A 22,603-nucleotide genomic window follows, 5' to 3' on the forward strand; every position below is an offset into this window, starting at 1 on the left:
ATACAAAAATCAAATGTAGTCCTGTGCAGCAAGATGAGGGTAAAAAGAAGCCGAGAAAAGTGGAAGGACCAAAGGGGCCACTTGGGAGGGGTGGATGGGTAAGCCAGGGCTTTCTGAATGAAGTCTTCAGTATTCAGGACCACAGTGTTGTTCAATCCACATCAGTCCTCCAACAGACAGGGTCTACTGCTTGCTGCCGTTTCTCATCCCATAAACCCACTTGTCCTCCGATTTCCCTACAAACACCCCCCCTCCCCCCCCCTCACACCGGCCAAGTCCCCCGCAACACCTCCTTTTCCTTATGACAAAACTAAAGTAGCACACACTTCTTGCTGTTCTTTTTAACGTTGGGGTAGAGGACCGCTCTCACGGCCTCGGCGAACACCTCCCGCACGCCTTCCTGTTTGAGTGCCGAGCATTCCAGGTACTTGACGGCGCCGATCTGCTTGGCCAGGGCGCCGCCTTGCTGCTGCGTGGTTGGCGCCAGGCCTTGCTCCTTCAGCCGGGAGAGGGTGTCCGGGTCGTGGCGCAGATCCTTCTTGGTGCCCACGAGCAACACGGGCACGCTGGGGCAGTGATGGGACACCTCCGGGTGCCACTTGTGCCGCACGTTGGCATGCGACGACGGGCTGCCGATCGAGAAGCAGATGACGAAGACGTTGGTCTGCGGGTAGGAGAGCGTGCGCAGACGGTCGTACTCCTCTTGGCCAGCCGTGTCCCAAAGGTTGAGGCTGACCGTGCGGCCGTCTACGCTCATCTGGGCGCTGTAGTTGTCGAAGACGGTGGGGATGTATTCCTCCGGGAAGGCGTTGGTGGTGTAGGAGATCAGCAGGCACGTCTTGCCCACGGCGCCGTCGCCCACCACCACACACTTTATGGTCTGCATCCTGCTCGACTTCTCTTCTCCACTCTCTCTTTCTCTCTCGCTCGCTCACTCACTCACTCCGCATTCACGGTTCAGACACCTGTTGGAGAGAGAGAGAGCGAGAGACAGACAGAGCGAGAGAGGGAGATAAGCAAATATAAAGTGAGAGACAGAACCAGTGAGAGTGAGGGAGAGTACACACAGATAGATGAATGAAAGAGTAAGAGTAAATATTGCAACAGAGAATGTGAGAAATGAGAAACAGCTTTAGTTATTACTAAATGCAATGTGTTTTGAATGTTGACTTGAGGTAGGTTATTAGTGAACAGTGGACTTTAAACAACTTGTGATGGTCACAAGCAGCTGTTTGCTATTTACCAAATTAACCTGGCTTCCTGTATAATATTATCTGTCAATGTTTACACAGCTAAGTAGCATTTAATGAGTGATTTAGAGGTGGGACAGCCTTCTAAAACACAAACACACAAGACCCAGGCGAGTTATGTTCTCCCACTGTGCAGCAGACTGCTGTTTATTGATGCAGACCACTCCCCTATGTTCTTGATCCATTTGACTGAGTTTAGCTGAGCTAGTTAATGTAGGTTCATAACCAAACCTCAGCCTTCCCTATACATATCTTAAGATAGGTCAAGCAACATTGGTATCACAGGTAAACCATAAAGTCAAATTATGTTCTAGTGGTTACTTCTTAATATTAACTTAGCTAACGTAGCCTATGCGAAACTTTTCTCACCTCGTCAAGTTATTGAAAACAGACAACCCCTTTATAATCGCCGCAAGATTGTACACTGACAACAAACTGATTTAAGGTAAAGTCTAACTTAATGAAGCAAAATATTTCCCTAGATGAAGGTCACCATCAAAGAATTCAATATAGCGGGTGTCTCAAGCTAAAGTTGTTAGCTAACTTGTTAGCCGGCTACAGAGAGAATTTCCAGGAAGATGTCTAGCTAAGATAGCTTAGCTAACGGAATGGTTTTGTTAAACCTCTATGAACTAACGTTAGGCTAACGCTACACACCAATTGTTTAACAAGGTGTTGCTGTAACACATATTCTTTTCCGACAAATAATAGGCATAAACAACATGAAACGATCTGATCCAACCCAGACCACTATCCTACCGTACTAATTACCATACTAACTTCTTAGATAACTTACAACAATTAGCCAAATCAACTCCCAAAGTTGAAAGATACCTAGCAAGGCGTATCAAGACAAGAAACCTGGCTAATGTTAACCAAAATAGCTACTTTTTAACTTTCCCACACTGCCATAGTCATACAAATGCAAATACTTGTATCCATATGTTACCTACGAACAGACAGAAGAAACTTTCAGTGACATTAAAAAGTTAAATGTTACTTCATAGAAGTTGACTTTTGACTTACCGCCCCACTAGAGTCGTGCTTTCCCTCTCACTGAACTTCGGTTGGAAACTCCAGACACTGACGAACGCATCCGGGGAGCAGCCCTCTTCAAAATAAACCTCATATCCGCTCCGTAGAAATGACACCGAAGGAAATAATTCGGTAATAAATCATTTCTGTCCTTGTCTTATCTCTGTCCCTTTCTTTTAGTTCCTTCGTAACTTTGCTTGGTCTTTTCCTCAACATTTCTTTTCTTTTCTAAAAATGTTTAACTGCCTGCCCTGAAGCTAAACAATGTGTGTAGTTGACGTTAAAGTTACAGTAAATTCATATGATTATGATTCCGTATGATTCATAAGTCTCTGTTCATAAACTGTTCACACAGTGAGATTCGTTAAATACATTTGTGTAAGAGTTCTGTGCGTCCACTAGATGGCAGTAAAGCCATTAGGAGTAAAACAACACTGTGCAAGTCCAGATGGGCATAGTCTGTTTCGGTTAGGCACAGAGGTGTTGCTTAAACGTTTTCAACACAGTTTTTCGACTGCCTGTGAAGAATATAATGAACTGCAGATGTAACCTGTTTAGTTGCATTTTTAAAAAAGTTGCCTAACTTCAGTGCCATGTTTACAATAAACACTATATAGACAGTTTGTAATAATGCTGCAATCATGCGCATGACCCTGAAGGCAAAATGACAGGCCTGTGCCATGCAGCACTGATTACCCAGGATAGCTGAGAAGTTAAGGCAACACCTGGCCTCTCACCTATGCTATGTTTTACTCTAGGGGAAAGTTCCCTCATCATCTCACCTTACTTCAACAGCTACCATCGGCTACCATCATTTTTCAACTATTAGCCAAATGATTTTGCGAAATTTCTTCAGCTATGAGGTTAATACACAGGGGTAGTTAATTTGGTATTAATACGGTTTTGTTTTTTTAACTTGCATAAAACACTGTCCTGCGGTTTATACACAATGCGGCTAAAACACAGGAACTTACTGTAATTGAGACGCTGCAGAACGTGGAATTAAAATGGGATTACAAATCAAATATCCAGGAAATGTTTTGCCAGTCAACATACCCATTTACAATATTGCAGAAAGAAACAGTGCTCTGTTCAGTATGTAGTAAGCAGAGCATTCCGATAAGACTGCTACTCAGAAGCTTCTATTGCTTCCTGTGTGACATCATTTATTTACATAGATCTTGATTCATCTGCATGGAAATGTGGTTGTGTTAACAACACTGTATATAGGACACGGTGTCAATCAAACTTCCTGTCAGAGTGAGCAATGTGTTGGGCAAATAGGTCACATAGCCCATTGTAACTTTACAACAAATACATTATATTCTAGGCATATAAAGTCACATGTATCATATAATTTATATAACATATAATTTCTCTCACAGACACGCTGCTTAGATTCTCATTAAGGAATAAGATTGTAGGCTATGTGTAATCTATTTGTTTGTGTCTCATGGCGGCGTTCTATTTGATAGTGACGTAGGTGGCACCTATGAATAGTGTCCTGCTGTTGGACAATATGCAAGGTAACTGGGTCTGTGAGGTCTAGAGCTATTGACTGGTGTGCAATCAAGAGAGGCATCTTCACTGATCCCTATTGGTGTCCCGAAAAAGCGTGATGTCGCAAAGGCATACACACATACATATGCAGTGACAGACGCACTCAGTCACAAAAAAGGCCACTAGTTTATTGCCTTTCCCAAGAGCGCTGGCGTCACTCTGTCCCATAAAGGCACTTTTCCCACTGAGACCCTATACACACAATGACACACACACACACACACACTTCTTCATTGTGCCAGGGGTGGAGGGGGAGATTCTATGGGTTTCCTAGAGCATCTCCATAGCAACGTTTACAAGCCACGGGTGACTCTGGGTGGGGGTGCAGGGAGAAGAGGGGACGAGAGAGAAAAGGGGAGGAGTGAGAGAGAGTGACTGGAGTTGAAGGGCAGAGGACAGAAGGCCAGTGGATAGGCCAGCGTTTAAAGAGGGCAAACCAGGCCCAACCCGCTTCATTTGCCCCTCTGCAAGATTAATTAACACTTCAGGTTGTTGTACAGGTTTGTGTGCTTGTGGAATAAAAGAAAGCAAGAAAGAAAGCGTAAGAAAGTTTACATTAAAGGGTTGCCTTATTGCAGCCTGCATAGAAACAGTATTCAGTTTTGATGACATGTTGTGGTATGGATATAATTATAATGATGTACACTGAGGCACAAGGATGTAACACAAATAATACTTTAAAATGGAGTCAAAGCATGACACCTTAAATGCCACAATAAATGCCACGTTTTAGGATTGTGTTCTGATCAACAAAAATGTGTCAACGCAATCATCGGACAAACTGTCAACAGCCATCTTTATTTTATTTTCTCTTATTTACAAAGGAATACAAATATTACAATAGGAGTCCATATTCTTAAGATTACAAAGTATGACACTCAGTTTTTGTTCTTTGACAAAAACACTACAACCATACAGCAGATTATCTTAAAGAAGTCGTCCATTCGTCCCCAACACCCATCTGTCTTTAGTTTGTAAAGTGCAACAAAGGAAGGCCAGTTGACCAACCCACAGTGACCATCAGAGTACCAGCTCGCCGGTGGCATCGAGCTGTACCAGGCCACGGGAAAAAGTCTCCCATAGATTAAGCTGCTTTGGAAAGAAAAAACGCACACGCTAAGAATCACATTGAGAGAAACTCCTCCATGTTTCTCTCTTCTCAATAATAAATGTTGTTTTTTTTTTTGTACCTAGCTGCTGATGTGCAATGGCTCACTTTGATCAAGTTCACAAATATACACACACACACACACACACACATACACACAAGGTCAAATACATGGAAAAGACAGAAGGCCAGAATGGACATACAGTATAAACATGGCAGTGACAGCTAGCCTGATGAAATTCAGCCACGGATATAAAAAAAAACATACGCAGACGCATTTGAGCAACCTATTTGGTCACTTGTTGAATATGAAAACAGTGTCTTTCATGATGAACCTGTATAACTGATTACCAGAGACATGTTTGGAAAACAATTAAATATGGCAGTTGATTCCTCTGGAGTAAACTGGTATGGTAGAGTAGCATCCCCCTTATAGGGGAAGCCCTACTGAAATCTCTCCAAAAAGACCTCAGCGTTGTGGAGGTAGAACTTATGATGCCAGTTCTCTTCAGTTTCAACAGACTATGCAGATAAAGATCAAAAGCTAGGCTATCTAACTCGGACTTACTCCTGAAACATTGACTGTCCAGGAGAGAAATGTCAGACAAAGAGAAAAGAGGCAATTGAGGAGGCAAGAGGCAATTGAGTCTGAATGTGCTCCAACTGTCATACAAAAACATGCACAATGTCCTGTTGACAATCCCTAATTCACCTGCACAGGCACATAATACGGCTGAATGTGCAGGTGCATCTGAATGTGTAAATGTCTTTCATATCTTGTTGCATGTTCACTTCCACGTGGGTGCGGCACGAGCCATCTTGGATCCAGGGATGCGTGTGGCGGCAGCGGCGGTGGCCTTGGGCACGGATGTCTCTGTTTTGGTGGTCTTGGCGCGAGCAGCGGAGATGACGGTGGTGCGGATGTTCTTGGGCGTGCTGGAGGAGGACGAGGGGCTGTGGGCTCCACCGCGCGTCTGCGTCGCCGTCGTGGCCTCGCCGTGAGGCGCCACGCGCTTGGACACCCGCAGCGGGGAGCCGCGGACGAACGTCTCGCGACCGGCGGCGGGCGTGGGTTTCTCCCTCTCGCCCGCCGGAGGATGATCTCTCTCCGGGGCCCTGTCAGGCGCGCGGCGGACGGGCTGACCCGTGGTGGGGCTGGCGGTTTCCTTGGCGCTGCCGCTCCGACGAATCTGGGCGGGGGCAGCCGTCGGGCGCGTGATGGGGGAGGAGCGCAGGGAAGAGGTGCGAGGCGGGGTGATGCGGGAGGTCGCCGGGGAGTCCGAAGGAGCCGGCCCGGGTTTGGAGCGAACTCTCGGGCTGGCTGAACTGCTAGGAGGCGCCGAGCGTAGTGCCGACGACCCCCTCTTGGGCCCGCGGGCTGCGGCTGCCGTCTTGCTGCCCTGCGGGTCGTCTTTTGCGTGGGCGACGGAGGAGGCGGACGAAGAGGACGGAGAGAGCGCGCCGTCCCTCTCCTCGGCCTCCCTCTCCTTCTTCCACTTGGAGCAGTGGCCGGGTGCCGGCCGGGGCAGGGGAGAGGTCGGCGAGGGCGAGGGGGAGGGCATGGGCGCCGGGTTGCCCAGGGTGTCGTACGAGCGGAGCCCGCGCACCAGCAGGTGGCACTCCAGGGTCTCGCCCACGCGCGGGTACGCGCGGTCAGCCTCGTCCGCCAACGCTGGACGAGGGCGGGAGGGAGTGGAAGGCACGCGGGACTCCCTGGAGGGCGAGGTGACGGGCCGAGGCCTGTCGGGAGAGGACGGGGCGACAGCTACAGTTTCGGAGGGCACCGGTGTGCGGGGTTCACGCTCAGGCACGCCAACGGCCACTCGGATACTGTTGGGTCTCGATGCGGTCACCTTACCGGACTTATTTGCAACACCAACTGGGACTTCCATGGCATGTGGCGACAGGCTTCTAGATGCTTCCTGAACTGGCCTGGTCACTGGGGGACAGGGTAAGGCACTGAGATGGGAGGGGCTGTTATTGAGAGTAGGTCCAATAACTTCTGAGGGATCCACAGACCGTCCCAGAGGATTGTGGGATAGGTTCACTGAGGTGTTTTCTGGAGAGTTCACAGGTCCTCTAAGCCGACTGGGACTGTTAGAGATCGTCATGCATGTAGTGGTCATATTACTAACAGGACTCTGGCCAACAGCAGCCTGCACCTGCTGTATCTGTGCATTATCTGTACGTAGCGTCCTCTGTGCATCAGTGTTCAGTGTGTGTTGATTTACTCTGGCACGTGTGTTTAATGTGTGTTCATGGTCTGTTGCCTCACGACTGTGTGTTAACGTAGGTCCATTTGCCATGCCATCTGCGCGCAGTGTGGAGGGTGAGGTCACTGAATGAGACGAGGACAGCATGTATTGCATAACAGTGTTATATACGTTTCCTGTTCGCCTGCTCATCGTGGGGCTCATGCCGCTCTCAAACGTGGGCGAGGGTGTGTGTGGGGCGGAGTGCGTGGCGTCCTGCGCTTCTCGTTCGAGCGAGTCCCCCGGGAAGGTGAACTGCGAGTGGCGGCGTCCGTCTGTGGAGTTGCGCAGGCTGCGTCGGCTCCGGGTGCTGCCGCTGCCGCTGCGGCTCAGGCTGCGCTCCAGCGTGCGCTCCAGATCGTCCGTCGAGCTCTCGGCCAGGCCCGAGTCTCCGGAGAAGCTGGGAGAGGAGCACAGCGCCAGGGAGCGCCGGCGTTCCGAGCACTCGCGCTCGCGTTCCACGCGCCTCTGCTCCGCCTGCTCACGCTCGGCATTCTCCTGAGAAGGAACAAAAGAAAGACAGAAAGATAGAAACACAAAGAAAGGAAAGAAAGATAGAAAGAAAGAAAAAGACACGTCACAAGAGTATCCCATGGCATACTCAAACTATATGAGACTTATGACTCTACACATACACAGTCACATGCGCAGGACAAACAGATATACTAAACATACTGAAAACAGGTTGGGCATGCAAGTGATGGTCACTACATCTCTTCCCCGACAGAGCACACATATACACACACACACACACACACACACACACACACACACACAGTCAGAGAGACACACTGACACACACTTACCCGCACAGCTCTTTGGAAGCGGTGGCAGAAACAGTGGAAGATGCGGCAGGCCTCCTCCAGCTTGAAGGAGGTCTCGTCCTCACAGAGGAACTCCACCAGGGCCTGGCTGCTCTGGCGCAGGGCCTGCACCTCCCCCTCAGCCTCCTGCAGACGCACCTCCGCCACCTACACACACACACAAAGAATCAGTACACTGATTCAGTAACTTCACCCTTGTGTTTCAGAGCCACAACATACCAATTATCTGAATTGCATCTTTTGTGTAGGTGATTGAATACATAAAAACTGTATTTAAACAGCTGGCTGGTAAGGCACACACACACACACACACACACACACACACACACACACACACACACACACACACACACACACACACACACACACACACACACACACACACACACACACACACACACACACACACACACACACACACACACACACACACACACACACACACACACACACACACACACACGAGACCTAGAGATCTCTCCCACTCCAAATCTAACTCTACAGCCATGAAAACCCCCACAGGATTTATACTGCTTGTGACCTTGGGCTACTCCCCTTCATATTTCACCGAGACACAACAACAGCCCGATAGGTGATGGGGAGATAGTGTCAGTGCCTTCCGCTAATGAAAAGCCAGTTCAAATGACCACTTAATATCTTTACAAGCAGGGGGTCAGGTTGTAAAGCCTGAGGAAAAGCCTTGGGTTGAAGAGTGAGCACTCACTCTGTTATGGCCTCTCAGCCCTTTACCATTACTTATCTGCACGGGGTCTTTTTTATGGCCAGTATGAATGGTATGTGATGCTTGCCATGGGAATGGGTGCATGGATGGTTCATGCATGCACATGCAATCAGGCAGGCAAACAGGAACGCATACACACAGAGATGCATACAGACACACAGAGATGCGTACACACACACACACGCACACACACACACACCTCGAGGAATTGCTGCATGTGTTGCTGGATTTCGGGCTGGCTCTGGGCACTGAGTGACAGCGACGCCACCCTGCTTTGGAGTCGAGAGAGGTCGTCCAGCACTGACTCCTCCGACAGCCTGCAGGAATACACACATCAACACATTAATCATTACACACCTACGTATGTGCATACATTACACACACACAGACACACACACACATTATTCACATACAAACACATTAGTCATACACACACTCCCACATATGCATACATACAGACATTAGTTTCACACAAAAGCCAACAAAAGCAACACTCAAACACATGACTCATAAACTCTGTTATTTTGACATCTATATTAGAAAGCACAATGCTGCTCTTTAGATGACTTCCAACTCGTCTTGACCGCAGCAGCCACCCCTCTCCAGTCACCCTTAATCTCTAAATGTGCCTCTCCGTTTCCCACTCTAATGATAAGTGAATCGCAAGGTAAGACAATATGTCTATACATTTGCCATCAACTACCTTATCGATTCCAAGGAAAGTTCCTGTCAAGCCTTGAACAGTCTAGCGGTCTTTTTCATGTGGTTCTTGTTAATCTAGTTCTTTTGTGCTTTATAAACTAGCTCTGGCCCTCTTTGAAAGAGATTGCTATCGCAAGTGGACTTCCTTTGAGTAAACATACTGACATACTGGAGGTAAATGAAATAAGATGTGGCTGCATTGGTGGTGGTGGTGTGTGTGTGTGTGTGTGTGTGTGTGTGTATATACCTTGAGGCAGAGGCCAAGTGGGAGAGACGGTCAGGGAAGGACAACAAGCCCTCATCTTTTTTCACAGCTTCCTGTGGGAAGAAAGGAACAAGCTCTTATCGGGCTCTTGAGTTTGTATTAGCCAATGTGTACAGTAAATCTCGGTAAAAAAGGCAAAAATAAAACAAGGCAATAATCAGTGCAGAACAGATGATATGCAGATATGCAGAACAGATTATGACTTACACGAATATGACATAACAGGTCACTGAACATTTGACAATCTAAGCTGAATGAAATGTGACTCATTTTGGACACATTTCTTAATTCTCAGAGAGATCCTTGAGGAAAAAAAAAAAAGTTATGCAATCACAGACGGGTGTGCGGGTGCCAGTAAGTCTCACCATGGCGACGAAGTGGAGCAGGTTCATGCCTGGCTTGTTGGCTTTGGTGTCGGCCAGCTTCAGCAGCGAAGCGATGCGGAATCCCGCAGCATTACCGGCATAGCCGCCCTAAAAGGCCACAGAGGAAGAAGGAGGGAGGGAGTGAAAAATCAGAGCCCACGCAGACACACCTGAGAGGGACTTAGTGCGACGTCTACACTAATCTCTGGGTGTTTTCTGATTGTTTGACTGTTAATGTTTTTCTTTAGGTATTGTTGATGTTTTCTCAGTAAGCTCTCTTTTTCCAAAGGCCTACATTTGTGTGCTTGTTATGATTCTTTGTGCAAAAAAAAAAAGTGAAAAGAAAAAACAAAAGAAGATGTTGCACACTTTCTATGCCCAAGCATGTATTTTGCTTGCAGCCTAACACAGCTTAGCTTGCAGAAAAACAAACAGTCTTATTGGTGCAGAAAAACTCAACAGGCCAATCACAAAGCAGGCTACTTGTTTTGGCATATGCCCCAAGCCTCGCATTTAGTCAAAGGATAATGCCAGGATGGGTGATCTTATCCACGGCTTTCAATGCGAGTGTTTCATGGCTCATTTGCCTAATGACACAAGCAGATGGCTGAGGGGTGTCAGCAGTCCTGACTGCGGTGCTGGTGTGAGCTGGTGTAAGCTGGCGGAAAAATACAGTAGGGTATGAGGTCGCATGGTGACTCACAGCGTTCATGTAGTTCCCCGCCTTCAGCACCAGCCTCAGGATCGAGTGCAACTCAGGGCAGCTCAGCAGCTCTGAAAAACCAATCAGGGAACGAGTTAAGCGGTCAGTCAACCACCTCAGACCTGCCTCCTCCACATGCTGACTCATAACCAACAAATAAATGATCAATCAAACAAACAAACAGACAATCTCAGAGCTTTGAAAACCTCGTCAGAGAATGAGTTAAGCTGCCAGTCAATCATCTTGGACCAACCTCCTCTATATATTATATATCATATCATAACCGTTCATGTTGAAGAATTCTAGTCCATTTTCTCAATTAGGTGTACATCTCATAACTACTCATCACTGTAATGACTTGGTGACTATTCTCTCATTCCTCACTTCCTGTGTGTTAGTATGAAGTAGACAGCACTCAGACACTTCTACAGCCCAAAGGGAACAGTCAGATATTATTTACAAGACTAAATGGACCACCAGAGACAGAAGAAGAGGAGGAACGAATATCAGATTGAGGCACTTAAAAGAGGATGAAGAGACCCCACACACACACACACACACACACACACACACACACACACACACACACACACACACACACACACACACACACACACACACACACACACACACACACACAGGCACACACACACACACACACACACAGGCACACACACACACAGGCCCCCTGCAGGAAAGTTACCTCTGGCCGCCTCCTCCAGACATCTGGCCGCCACACAGAGAGAGGTCACGGCAGGGTCAAACTCCTGCTGCAGAATCATGGCGTCGAGACGCAGACGAAAACTAGATAGAGAGAGAAAGGGGGGAAAGATAGAAAGGGAGGGAGAGATGGATAAAGAGTGTGAGACAGAAAGAGAAAAAACCATGGAGGCAGAGTGAAAGAGAAAGCGGGGGAAAGAGAGTCATCAGAGAGAGAGAGTGGAAAGGAAGAAAAGAAAGAGACATAAAGACAAAGAGAGAGGTGGGAGGGAAGAGAGAAGACAAGAGGAAAGAGGGGAAGGAGGGAGGAGAAAGAAGAAGAGCCATTGATCAGTCGACAGTCAGTCTTAGAGTGCCTGGTGGGGGAGTTTGTTTTGAATTGTGACCTGGGGTGTGCGCAGGTGGTGATGGGTTTGGGAGAGAGACTACAGTCTGCAGACACAGACAGCCAGGACCAGTTCCCCCGCAGAGGACCAGAGCACTGGGCTTTAATGGAACACAGACTAGGAGAGAATCTAAACTCAGACTTAAGATGGGTTGACTAATGGCTACTTCATGGTGAGCTGCAGGAGCCAAGCGGACCAATAGCGCCACACTCAGACAAGAGCTGTTTACATTGGAGCCTCTGGCTGCCGCCTTCACCTTTACACTGTGATAATCCAACTTCCTGTGTCTGACAGGCCGGCTTTTGAAATGCCCCCTACAAACGGACTAACAGAGTCCATAAATAAACGGCAGGTTTCCCTTCCTCTGGAAAATGAAGGATCTGCACACTCCCAAAAACTAAAGCTGCGGGCACGTGAGAAACTCTAAAGTCCTCTGCACAAAGGCACAGACATGAGTGCACCGTCACTACCTGTCACCTGCCCAAGCACACCAGCACCCGAATGTTTAACTGACAAACACTGGATTAAACAACGGACGTTATTGAGCGGTGCCGACACAATAGAACGGAATCATAATCCATGTGCAGTGGCCTTAAGAGCACTAAGGTTACGCTGACAATGAGCTGCTCCTGTGGCTTTGATGTGCTGTACTGCTAATAACCCTGTGTCTATACACGTTTCAAAGGAGTTGAGGAAATGAGCTACAGAGGTGAGAAAGAGTTAAATGATTTGTGTTTACATATTTTTGTCAGTCCCGTTTTGGACAAAAGGGTTTGCAAAAGTGCCATAAGTCTAAAACTATGATTGAGATGGCAGGATAGAGAGTAGAGACTGAGGAGAGGAGGGTCATGGAGCTCACCTGGGCACCTCCACCAGCAGCAGCATGAAGAGGTCCGGCTCCCCCAGAGAACTGTGCTCCCCACTGAACTTCTTCAGACGGCTCTCCTACACACACACACACACACACACACACACACACACACACACACACACACACACACAGTAAAGAAACAACTTGAATACACAGGTCTTGATGCAGATTTCATCTTAACATACACTGAGATTCAATGACTGAGATCTGATGTCTCTCATAGTTAGTTTACGCCATTTCAATGAACATTTTCTATCACAAATGAAAGTATAGAATAGAGAAGAAGTGACAAGTGAAGAGGAATCCAGTCAAAAATGTGTCCAAATCACCAAATCTTTGCCCTAAGCCTCTTTAGCTCTGCAGTAAGTCTCCCTTTCACCAAGAGAGATAGTGTTTCTCCTTTTTGAAGAGCTAGTGTCAATATTCTTGGAAAATTCCTCTATAATGATGATGTGGGATTTGTGCAGAGATTCCAGCAGGGTAACGGCATGGCAAGTCTGTGGTCATCAGAGTCCGGAGTGCTAATAGAAACCAGATTTGGTCTGGTAGAGGACTACGGTGTCTCCACTGAGACAATCTGAACTAGGGGTGGAGTAGGAGGGGATGTGTGTGTTGTGTGTGTGTGGGGGGGGGGGGTTGTACTCACCTCGTCACTGTCAGGCAACAGCTTGAGGAGTTCGGACAGTTTCTCAGCGCCATAGCGACCACCGGCCCCTTGTCTGATGTCATCCACAATCTCCGTGGCAGCGCTATGGAAACAAAAGTGATGTCACTTCCTTAATCAACAAAAATTCATTACAAGCGATGGTTGGGGTCGTTAGGCAAGTCGTTAGGCTACAGTCTTGAGAATAGAAAGTGAGAGTAAACATCACAGATGAGTCTAAAAAACCACACACATCCAACACACACACATCCATCCAACACACACACACACACACACACACACACACACACACACAATTGATCCCTTAGGAGTCCTGGAAACCTGTGAAGCACGAAGGGCGCCAGTGACACAAGGAGGTGACATTTCCCATATCACTTTCTGCTCTTTTGATCATGGCGCCCTGTGAGCTCTCTCACACACACACACACACAGACACACACTGCGTCTTATCTCATCTGAGATGCAGAAGAAAAAACAACACACGCACACACACACACACATACAGGTTTTGACGCCACACTGGCGACGTTGACTGAGACGTCATGGCTAAGCAAACACGCCAATCTCCATACCCCACACAGGGGTCACTCACAACAGCACTCCAGCTGGGTGGAGGAGCCACAGAGGATGAGGGTTGTCCCCCCCATTCTATCCCCCTGGGCTGGGGGACCCAAACCCAGAGTCAAAACAGGCACGGTGCTGTCATCAGTGATTTCTTCTTGAAGGTGACCGCCTCTTATGTAAGAGACACAGCCGCTTAGAAAAAGTTCTCAACAAATTTAGATAGTCACGAATGAGGCACGCCAAAAGCAAGCAAGGAGACTTCCCTTCCTTGTGCCTGTCTAGCTAACCTTATCCAACAGTCCAATCCTGCACACATATACCCCCAAGGCCCCACACACACACACACACACACATTCACTCACACAATAAATGCAACGTTCCACATGACGAGACAAACACCCAGATGTCTCTACAAAAGGACGTACAAAGGACACACTGGTCTTGTTAAACAGCCAATTCCTTTGTTGGTCATAGTCTGTGACTGTTTATTTAAGAACATTACAGACTCCGCCACCATAATACATATTAGATTCCCAGCTGATAGTATAAAATAATGAACAGCTCCAAGAGTGCCGACAGTCATGTCCTACGACGTTCAAAAGAAAAAAGGCCCCCAGACACTTAAAACGTGACTCGTCAGTCAACAATGCGCCAAGAGCAGACAAATAGCTTCTGAGTAAGTCTAATGTTAAAAGGGGCTTTTCGATCACAAAAGCCCTAACCGGTTGATGGCTCTGTGTCTCTGTGCGTGTCATGGCAGGGCTGGGTTCTAAGGAAACTGCTCTTCAATTAAGCTGTGCACAATTGAGCCTGCATGGAGCACCGCAGTGCATGTGTAGGCATGAAAGCATACCGGCTTCGCAAAAACAGAGGCAGCCTGGGAATCAGTCATTTCATCTCAATGTGTGAGTAAGTAATGTAGGTCTGTGTGCGCACACGCACACGCACACGCACACGCACACGCACACGCACACACACACACACACACTTCTGTTACAGACAGATACAGACTCGTGAGTTTGCTGTAACCCCTGCAACCACACACTGCTATGCAAGAACTGCTGTGCCAGATAGCAATACAAATAACAGTATAAATCATTTGAAACTGTTTTGGCAGTATGCTTCATTATGCTCCGAAATACAATCTAAGAGATTTTATGAAATGGTGTATGCCTAACTATATGTTTTAATTAGTAGCAATAAACCATTATTTTAAATGTTTCTCTGGCTGACAGTTTTAAGTATAAGTAAGTGAGGGAAATTTGGTCTCTGCATTTATCCCAATCCGTGAATTAGTGAAACACACACAGCACACAGTGAGGTGAAGCACACACTAATCCCGGCGCAGTGAGCTGCCTGCATCAACAGCGGCGCTCAGTGAGCAGTGAGGGGTTAGGTGCCTTTCTCAAGGGCACTTCAGCCATGCCTACTGGTCGGGGTTCAAACCGGCAACTCTCCGGTTACAGGTCCGAAGTGCTAACCAGTAGGCCACGGCTGCCCCAAGTTTTGGACAAGAGAATTAAGCAAAGCTGGCAAAGAATGGAGACTTGTGTGTTTTCCCTGTGTTTCAGCGCGTAAATATGTTAACCCAATAAAAGCTTTGACTTGGTACTGCATAAGGACGCTGTAGCACGCTGTAGCATGCACTCCACTTGGAGTCCACCCAAAGTGGTGTCGTAATCCATGAATTTCTCATAAAAGGTGACCTTTTTTTACAAAGGACACCTCAATTTTGGAAAAGCATAAAACAAAACAGCATGTACCATCTTATTCCACACCCAACAAATCGTTTTTGGCAAATCAAAAGGACTAATGACTCAGACAGGTGTGGTGGAGTCAGCAGCCAGGAGATGTGATGCATTCTGCCCAGTCGTCCTCCAGGAGGAAGATCAGGAGGGTGTCCTTGCCCTCCTCGTTCTACTAAATGGACATCCTCCTCGCTTATGGCTTCAAAGTAGGTCTGACCTTTGACCTCGAGGCTGACCATTCCCACTCCCTAGTCGACCCCCACCTCTCCCAGCTGCCACCTCCTTGGCACCTGTCAGACCCTCCGAAACTACCACACACACACACACACACACACACACACACACACACACACACACACACACACACACACACACACACACACACACACACACACACACACACACACACACACACACACACACACACACACACACACACACACACACACGGGGGAATGGCCAGCCAAGCCCACTCACACTCTATTGCCTCCAGAGGTGCTAAGTACTTCCCTCTGGAGTGCAGTACTACCCACTTGTGCTTCCTCTTGGAGCGCAGAGACAACACAACTGTCTGAGTTTATGGCCTTAATGGCTACTGCCATGGCTTCTGCAGCAAAGAGGCCCGGTCATTAGCTGTCCGTCATTAAGTGCGCCGTTTATTTAGGAAACCAGAGGAAATGTAAGGGTGGGGGGCAAAATGTAAACAATGAGCAGAAAGCAAAATCAACTCACGTTTTAAACTGCCGCAGGAAAATCCCCACGTTCATGCTCCGTTTAGAGTCCAGGATTGTCACCTGCGAATTAGACAAACACACAGCGATCCAGATGAGTACGAGTTGATGACCTGTGGCCATTTCACTGTGATCAATCAAAATAAGTAATGTTGATAGTCTGTGCCCATCTGTTTAACACGGGTCACTCATAGTCGATGGGTTTTCAGACTAATGGGCCACAGATGACACAGCAGGAGCTTCCTCTTCCCCTCTCTCTTCTCTGTGTGTGTGTGTGTGTGTGTGTGTGTGTGTGTGTGTGTGTGTGACTGTTATGAGGGTTCGTGTGAAAGCTCTCAGCTCCAGACTAATAAGCTCATTCCGAGGACAATCACAGCCATCACACACCTCCCTCACACTCACATGCCATATAAACACATTTGTCCAGCAAACAGGAGCCTCACTGCTGAGGTGAAAAGAGGGTCTCCTAAGGCAGAGTCTTATTTAGGGCATGTAAGAAAATGGGATTTCAATGACTTAACAAATACTGAACTTGATTAATGATTTCCAAGCTACTTTTTCTCTTAGTTCACTACGCTATTTTGAGAAAAGCAAGTACAGAAACTGTCTAACCACACAAACTACAATAGAACCACATCACAAGTCAGTTTTCACCCAAAGAAGACCATGAGAGATATTATATTATATTATATTATATTATGGATGGATTTATTTAGAATCACATAATTAAGGGTTTACTTGAGTTCAAATGTACCTCTAAACATCCCTAAGAGTTGTCCAGGTATCTGACCTAATGTATTGCTGGTGCGGGTAGAGCCCAGGACACTATTGCTGTCCCTCACCTTGTCGAGGCTGGTGTCCTGTGGCGATCGGCAGCGCAGGAGGCTCCGACGGAAGCTTCCGGAACGCTCGGTAGCGCGTGCCTCCTTCTGGCCGAACAGCTCGTCCAGCGAGCGCAGGTCCAGTGCGAAGTCCTCCTCGTCGCGCACAGCGGCCGGCCCGCTCCACACGCTCTGGCGTCCCTCCACGCGCTCCCGTGGGATCCGCTCCCAGTTGAGCTTCCGCATCCGCTGCCGACGCTTGCACTCCAGGCTGGAGAGCGCCGACATCGGCGAGGACGAGGAAGACGACAGAGGTGGAGGAGGTGGGGGCAGAGGAGGAGGAGGAGGTGGTGGCGGGGGAGGGGGAGGCCCCAGAGGGGCCGATGGAGGACCAGGGGGCACTGAAATGGCGGACATGGCCGTCAGTGCTGACAGAGGGGGGGCGGCAGCAGCAGCAGCAGCAGCAGCAGTAGTAGTGGTGGTGGTGGTGGTGGTGGTGGTGGTAGGGGTCACGGGGGCCCCAAGGGCCGGAGTTCCATGAAAGGGCCGAGACTCTTTGGGGGCCACGCACAGACTGATGTGCATAGAGAGTGGGGGGGGGCTGGAAGGGGAGAGAGGGATGAGGGTTCTGCTGGGAGCCCACTAAAACAGACCAAGTGATGGGGGTGATGGAGGGGGTAACACAAGATGAGAGGAGTTAGGCAGGGGGTCAGTAAAAACACCAACACAAACACAGGTGTCAGAGCCAACTGGTATGGTTCCACTTCTGCCCACACAATGTCTACTTCCAAGGTTTTCTGGAAGAAAATAAAATGAGAAGAGTGGACTTTAAATTAGAGGATCAGTGACTGTGATCCTCTAATGTGATCAGACAGATGTCATGTTACATTGTTGTTGTGTTACATCAGTGGTTCTTAAACTTTTTCTGTCATTCCGCACTTTGGAATTTCCAAGCCCCACCTGACTCAATCAACCAGGCAAAATGGTAACGCTAAATATTTTTTAGCCTTTTGGTTTCATGTTACATTTCTTGTCCGCTGGATCAGATGTTATTTTAATTCATATGTCTGTCTGTTTATGACTCCTATGTTTGTGTGTGGCTATTGTTTTTTTTTTAATCTATGATCTTCCTTGTGAGAACAGAAAGGCATTATTAAAGATAGGCAGAAAACACAAGAATTCCTCCTGTTCACTGCCCACCATGTCTCCATTCCCTACTAGTGGGGCCGGCCCCACACTTTGAGAACCACTGTGTTACACACAACAGTTGCATACACATTTTTCACACACAAAAGAAGCCAACTTGCTGCAATGGTCATACCAGCATGCTACTAAGTGTCTTTGAGTATGTGTGTGTTTTGTGTATGTGTGTGTGTGTGTGTGTGTGTGTTTTGTGTATGTATGTGTGTGTGTGTGTGTGTGTGTGTGTGTGTGTGTCTTCCTATGCAAATGCACCTGTCCTCAGATGTGTTATTAAAAAGCAGTGAAGATCCTACACCTGGCAGCCTCTGTCCTCTAATCAAGCTAATGAGAGAGCTCTGTGTGTGTGTGTGTGTGTGTGTGTGTGTGTGTGTGTGTGTGTAGCCTAGTCTGTGATTTGTTTGCCTTTCCCTCCACTCGTGCCACTGCTAGTTTGGGCTGAAGCCAGTCATTGCTCTCCACCTAAAGTGAAACTGTCACAAGTTCAAGGTAGCAGAGATTTACAACATGGGGGCTTTGCGAGAGTCGAGAACAGAACAAGATGAGTGTCTACCATTACTCACCCTGCTACTTCATGAGTAAACCACATACACCACAATCTAGACAGCTTGTTCAGCGGACACTGACCTCTGCTTAAGGCCTTATTGAAATAGCTTACACTGTAACATGGTAAATATTGCCTCTCCTTTCTAAATAATTCCTCTGACATTCTCTCAGTAGCCTGTTCTTCGAACCTTCCAGTCCTATTTGATTTAGGGTCTGTATCAATGACTGTACAAATTGAATTCTCTAGACTTAAAGCAGTGTAAGTATGCCAAGCGTTTTCCCTTTCCTCTGATGTTAACAACTTCAATTGTAGAGTCTTTAGAGTTTGGAGTTTTGGCTGACCTGAAAAAAATGGATGTTTCGTGAGGACAGGTGAGTTGCTGAGGCCAACTTACTGACGTGTGGCATTCCGGTTTAATATACTCTGCAAACATTTCCTCATTTAAATTCTTGTTTAATTTTCTGGATGAATTGATAGCTTGAAACAATGCCAGCGAATTGTAAAAGAGGCCATACAACTCGTGCCAAAATGTTCCATAAACTACCGCGGGAGGGCGCTTCCCCACGAGAACTGTTGATAGCCTACATTTCGAGGATAAGGCATGACTTGCACATGAAAGTTTTTTAAAAGTTTTAAGTTCTGTGACATTCCCAAGAAGCAAATACAACGGTTGTAAATACAGTGTTTTTTCCCGAATATGTCAGACTTTGCAGAGTGGCTGATATAGTTAAAGAACCAGGCTAATTGTTAATGTAAACAAACAGATCAAACAGCTGAAGTCGTGTTGATTAATCTTTCAATCTAAGACCAAGAAAGGAGATCTTTGACAAAAAAGTTTTCGGCTGTGCCCCTGATTTTAGTGTGCAGCCTAACAGCAAAACGTAGGCTAGGAATCCACAATATATTTGGATTTCAAACATTATTTCATCGGAAAGCAAACAACACAGAGATCAGGCTATCCATCCATCACGTTAGAGATCTTGTTACTTTGAAGTTACAGTTTAACTTTACTGAGTTCAAGTAGTCTAAATTAAAATCTTTTTTACATTTATTGTCGGCTAGATCTATTGCCTACAAACAAATTGAGGCTTCCCATTGGGCCAATGCAAGGGAAGATCAAATAAGCTTTCTTATTTATAAATCGAAACCAATTTAACCTAAAACGTGATGTTGTTCCAAGGTCATGTAGCCTAGGCTATGCACAAAAAGTGACTTAGGTCATCTTTATTTTCGTACTTATAAAGTTCTAAAAAGTTATAAGAAGCCATACCGTTTGATATCTTTCAGGTGGGATAAAGACGTTTCCAAATACGTTTTCCTTCAGTTGAAAGCGTCCTGAAATTATTCCATATTTTTTAACTTCAATGTAAGTCCATCAGCTGGAGAGCTCTACTTTGCTCTCTCAGTAAATAGCTTGAGTGAAGTCCGCGTTGACTTTCCGTCCCATACTGACCGGGAGAAATCCCCAATTTGTCTGAAACTTCAAGAGCGCACTCGCAGAACGCGCCTGCGCATTGAAACCGGCTGCACCTCAGAGTAGCACAATCCCAGTTCACACACGCGTCGAGCCGGCCGCCAGACAGGTGTGTCACTTCACTAATCTCCACCAACGGTTGTCCCACTACGCTCCTAAAAGTCTTTTTAATCGTTCGATTTAATTAATTTTTACTAGTTAGTTCATTCTGAAGACTCTCATAACTTTACAGAAAAGAACTAAACGTGTCATCCCCATGATTCAGCTTCATCAGGGGTCGTCGTCCATCTTGCTGACATGCTTTCTCATAGCCTACTGTAAAAACATTGTCAAAAATGTGTAAAACGGTTGGGGCAGGGCGGAAATAGTCATAAAAGTACTGTAGGGAAGTTATATTCACTCAAAGAATAGAATGGGAGAGGTGGAAAAAACTTATAGGGCATCTGGGGGACAGATGCCATGTTGTTTTCTTATGTGTGTGTAAAATTTAAGTCTGGTAAACAATGTGACTGTGTGTGTGTGTGTGTGTGTGTGTGTGTGTGTGTCTTCGTCTGTGAGTATGTTGGGGGTGAGTATGTTTGGGGGCAGCCGTGGCCTACTGGTTAGCACTTCGGACCTGTAACCGGACCTGAAGTGCCCTTGAGCAAGGCACCTACCCTCACTGCTCCCCGCGCGCCGCTGTTGATGCAGGCAGCTCACTGCGCCGGGATTAGTGTGTGCTTCACCTCACTGTGTGTTCACTGTGTGCGTTTCACTAATTCACGGATTGGGATAAATGCAGAGACCAAATTTCCCTCACGGGATCAAAAGAGTATATATACTTATACTTACTTATACTTATGTCTGTGTTTGTGTAAGTTTACATGTGAATTGTGTACACATACATAAAGTGTAGCCTACACTTTAGTCTGTATTTATTGTGTGTGTCTGTCCGTGTGTTCGAATGCATGTCTTGATGTGTGTGTGTGCATGTGTCTGTGTGCATGCAAGTGTATGTGTGTGAGACAGACCGACAGAGAGAGAGAGAGAGAGAGAGAAAGAGAGAGTGTACTTGTCTGTGCCAGTGTCCTTGTGTGTTTCCATAAGCTAGCATCCCTTTCCCTGCTGTCGTCACCCCTGCAGACCGGTGTGTGATGTGCTGCCGGCTGCGGAGCGGTTTGATCAGTCCAGGGGCCGGCCGGAGGCGGGAGGGGGGAGGGGGAGAGGGGCGCGATGAGAGGAGCAGGCAACCAGACAGGAGATCAGGCTTGGGAACCTGCCCCAGACATCTCTCACAGCGCAGCACAGCACAGCACAGGGGGAACAGACATACATAGACAGACATACACACACATACACTCACACACACACACACACACACACACACACATACATACACGTGCACACACAATCTCATACAGACGCACACACTCACACTCATAGACACACATACCAACACACACAGACACACACACATTCTTTTATATTATTTAATTATAATTATTATTATGTTATATACTTTAGTTTTTAGTATTGCTTTTTTATCTATGCTTTTATGTTCTATTACTCTTTGCTTTTGTTTATGTAAAGCACACTAAATGACCTCTGTGTATGAAATGCGCTATATAAATAAACTTGACTTGACACTCAAAAACATACTCACTATACACATACACACACCATACACACACACACACACACACACACACACACACACACACAGAATAAGGTGTGAAGAATTATGATAGAATGATGAAAGGACAGGTTACTGTAAGGGAGGTGAGATGACGATGAGGTGACTGATCTTGTTGATCAGTGAAGATATAGAACAGAGCGATGAAAAGGAAAGAGATGGTATGGAGTTGAAGAATAGATGTAATGATATACCCCACACTTTGGCAACATTTTCATTCCTCTTGGGACTACACTGAGTAGTAAACAGAAGTCCACATTTTAGAAAACTACTACTATAATCTGACACTAACCACAAACTAAACAACACAAAAAAGATTCTAAACAGAGGGACCTCACATGTCACATGACATCTTCTCAGAAGAGTGTCACATGACATCTTCTCAGACACTTCTCAGAA

The 22,603-nt window shown here is 46.9% G+C and overlaps 2 protein-coding genes across 2 annotated transcripts; both read right to left on the bottom strand.

Annotated features, from left to right (window-relative positions):
* Window positions 1-259: 259 nt before the first annotated feature.
* Window positions 260-2,323, bottom strand: LOC143132539 (rho-related GTP-binding protein RhoG-like). The gene is made up of 2 exons (XM_076292113.1): window positions 2,277-2,323; window positions 260-965 (listed from the first exon to the last, which is right to left on the bottom strand). Exon 2 carries the CDS (start codon window positions 884-886, stop codon window positions 311-313), a length of 576 nt encoding a protein of 191 aa, XP_076148228.1. The 5' UTR covers window positions 887-965; window positions 2,277-2,323; the 3' UTR covers window positions 260-310.
* Window positions 2,324-4,624: 2,301 nt separating this feature from the next.
* On the bottom strand, window positions 4,625-20,493 carry fhdc2 (FH2 domain containing 2). Its single transcript, XM_076292115.1, has 12 exons — window positions 20,329-20,493; window positions 17,333-18,108; window positions 16,492-16,553; window positions 13,430-13,532; window positions 12,772-12,857; window positions 11,510-11,610; window positions 10,807-10,877; window positions 10,104-10,211; window positions 9,721-9,791; window positions 8,971-9,088; window positions 8,012-8,176; window positions 4,625-7,703 (listed from the first exon to the last, which is right to left on the bottom strand). Exons 2-12 carry the CDS (start codon window positions 17,894-17,896, stop codon window positions 5,742-5,744), a joined length of 3,411 nt encoding a protein of 1,136 aa, XP_076148230.1. The 5' UTR covers window positions 17,897-18,108; window positions 20,329-20,493; the 3' UTR covers window positions 4,625-5,741.
* Window positions 20,494-22,603: the final 2,110 nt, after the last annotated feature.

The sequence above is a fragment of the Alosa pseudoharengus genome, unplaced genomic scaffold (assembly GCF_046254945.1).
Source record: "Alosa pseudoharengus isolate Yale_2024_CS ecotype anadromous, Long Island Sound unplaced genomic scaffold, YU_APseudo_1.1 YU_APseudo_1.1_scf_19, whole genome shotgun sequence".
NCBI classification, from domain to species: Eukaryota; Metazoa; Chordata; class Actinopteri; order Clupeiformes; family Clupeidae; genus Alosa; species Alosa pseudoharengus.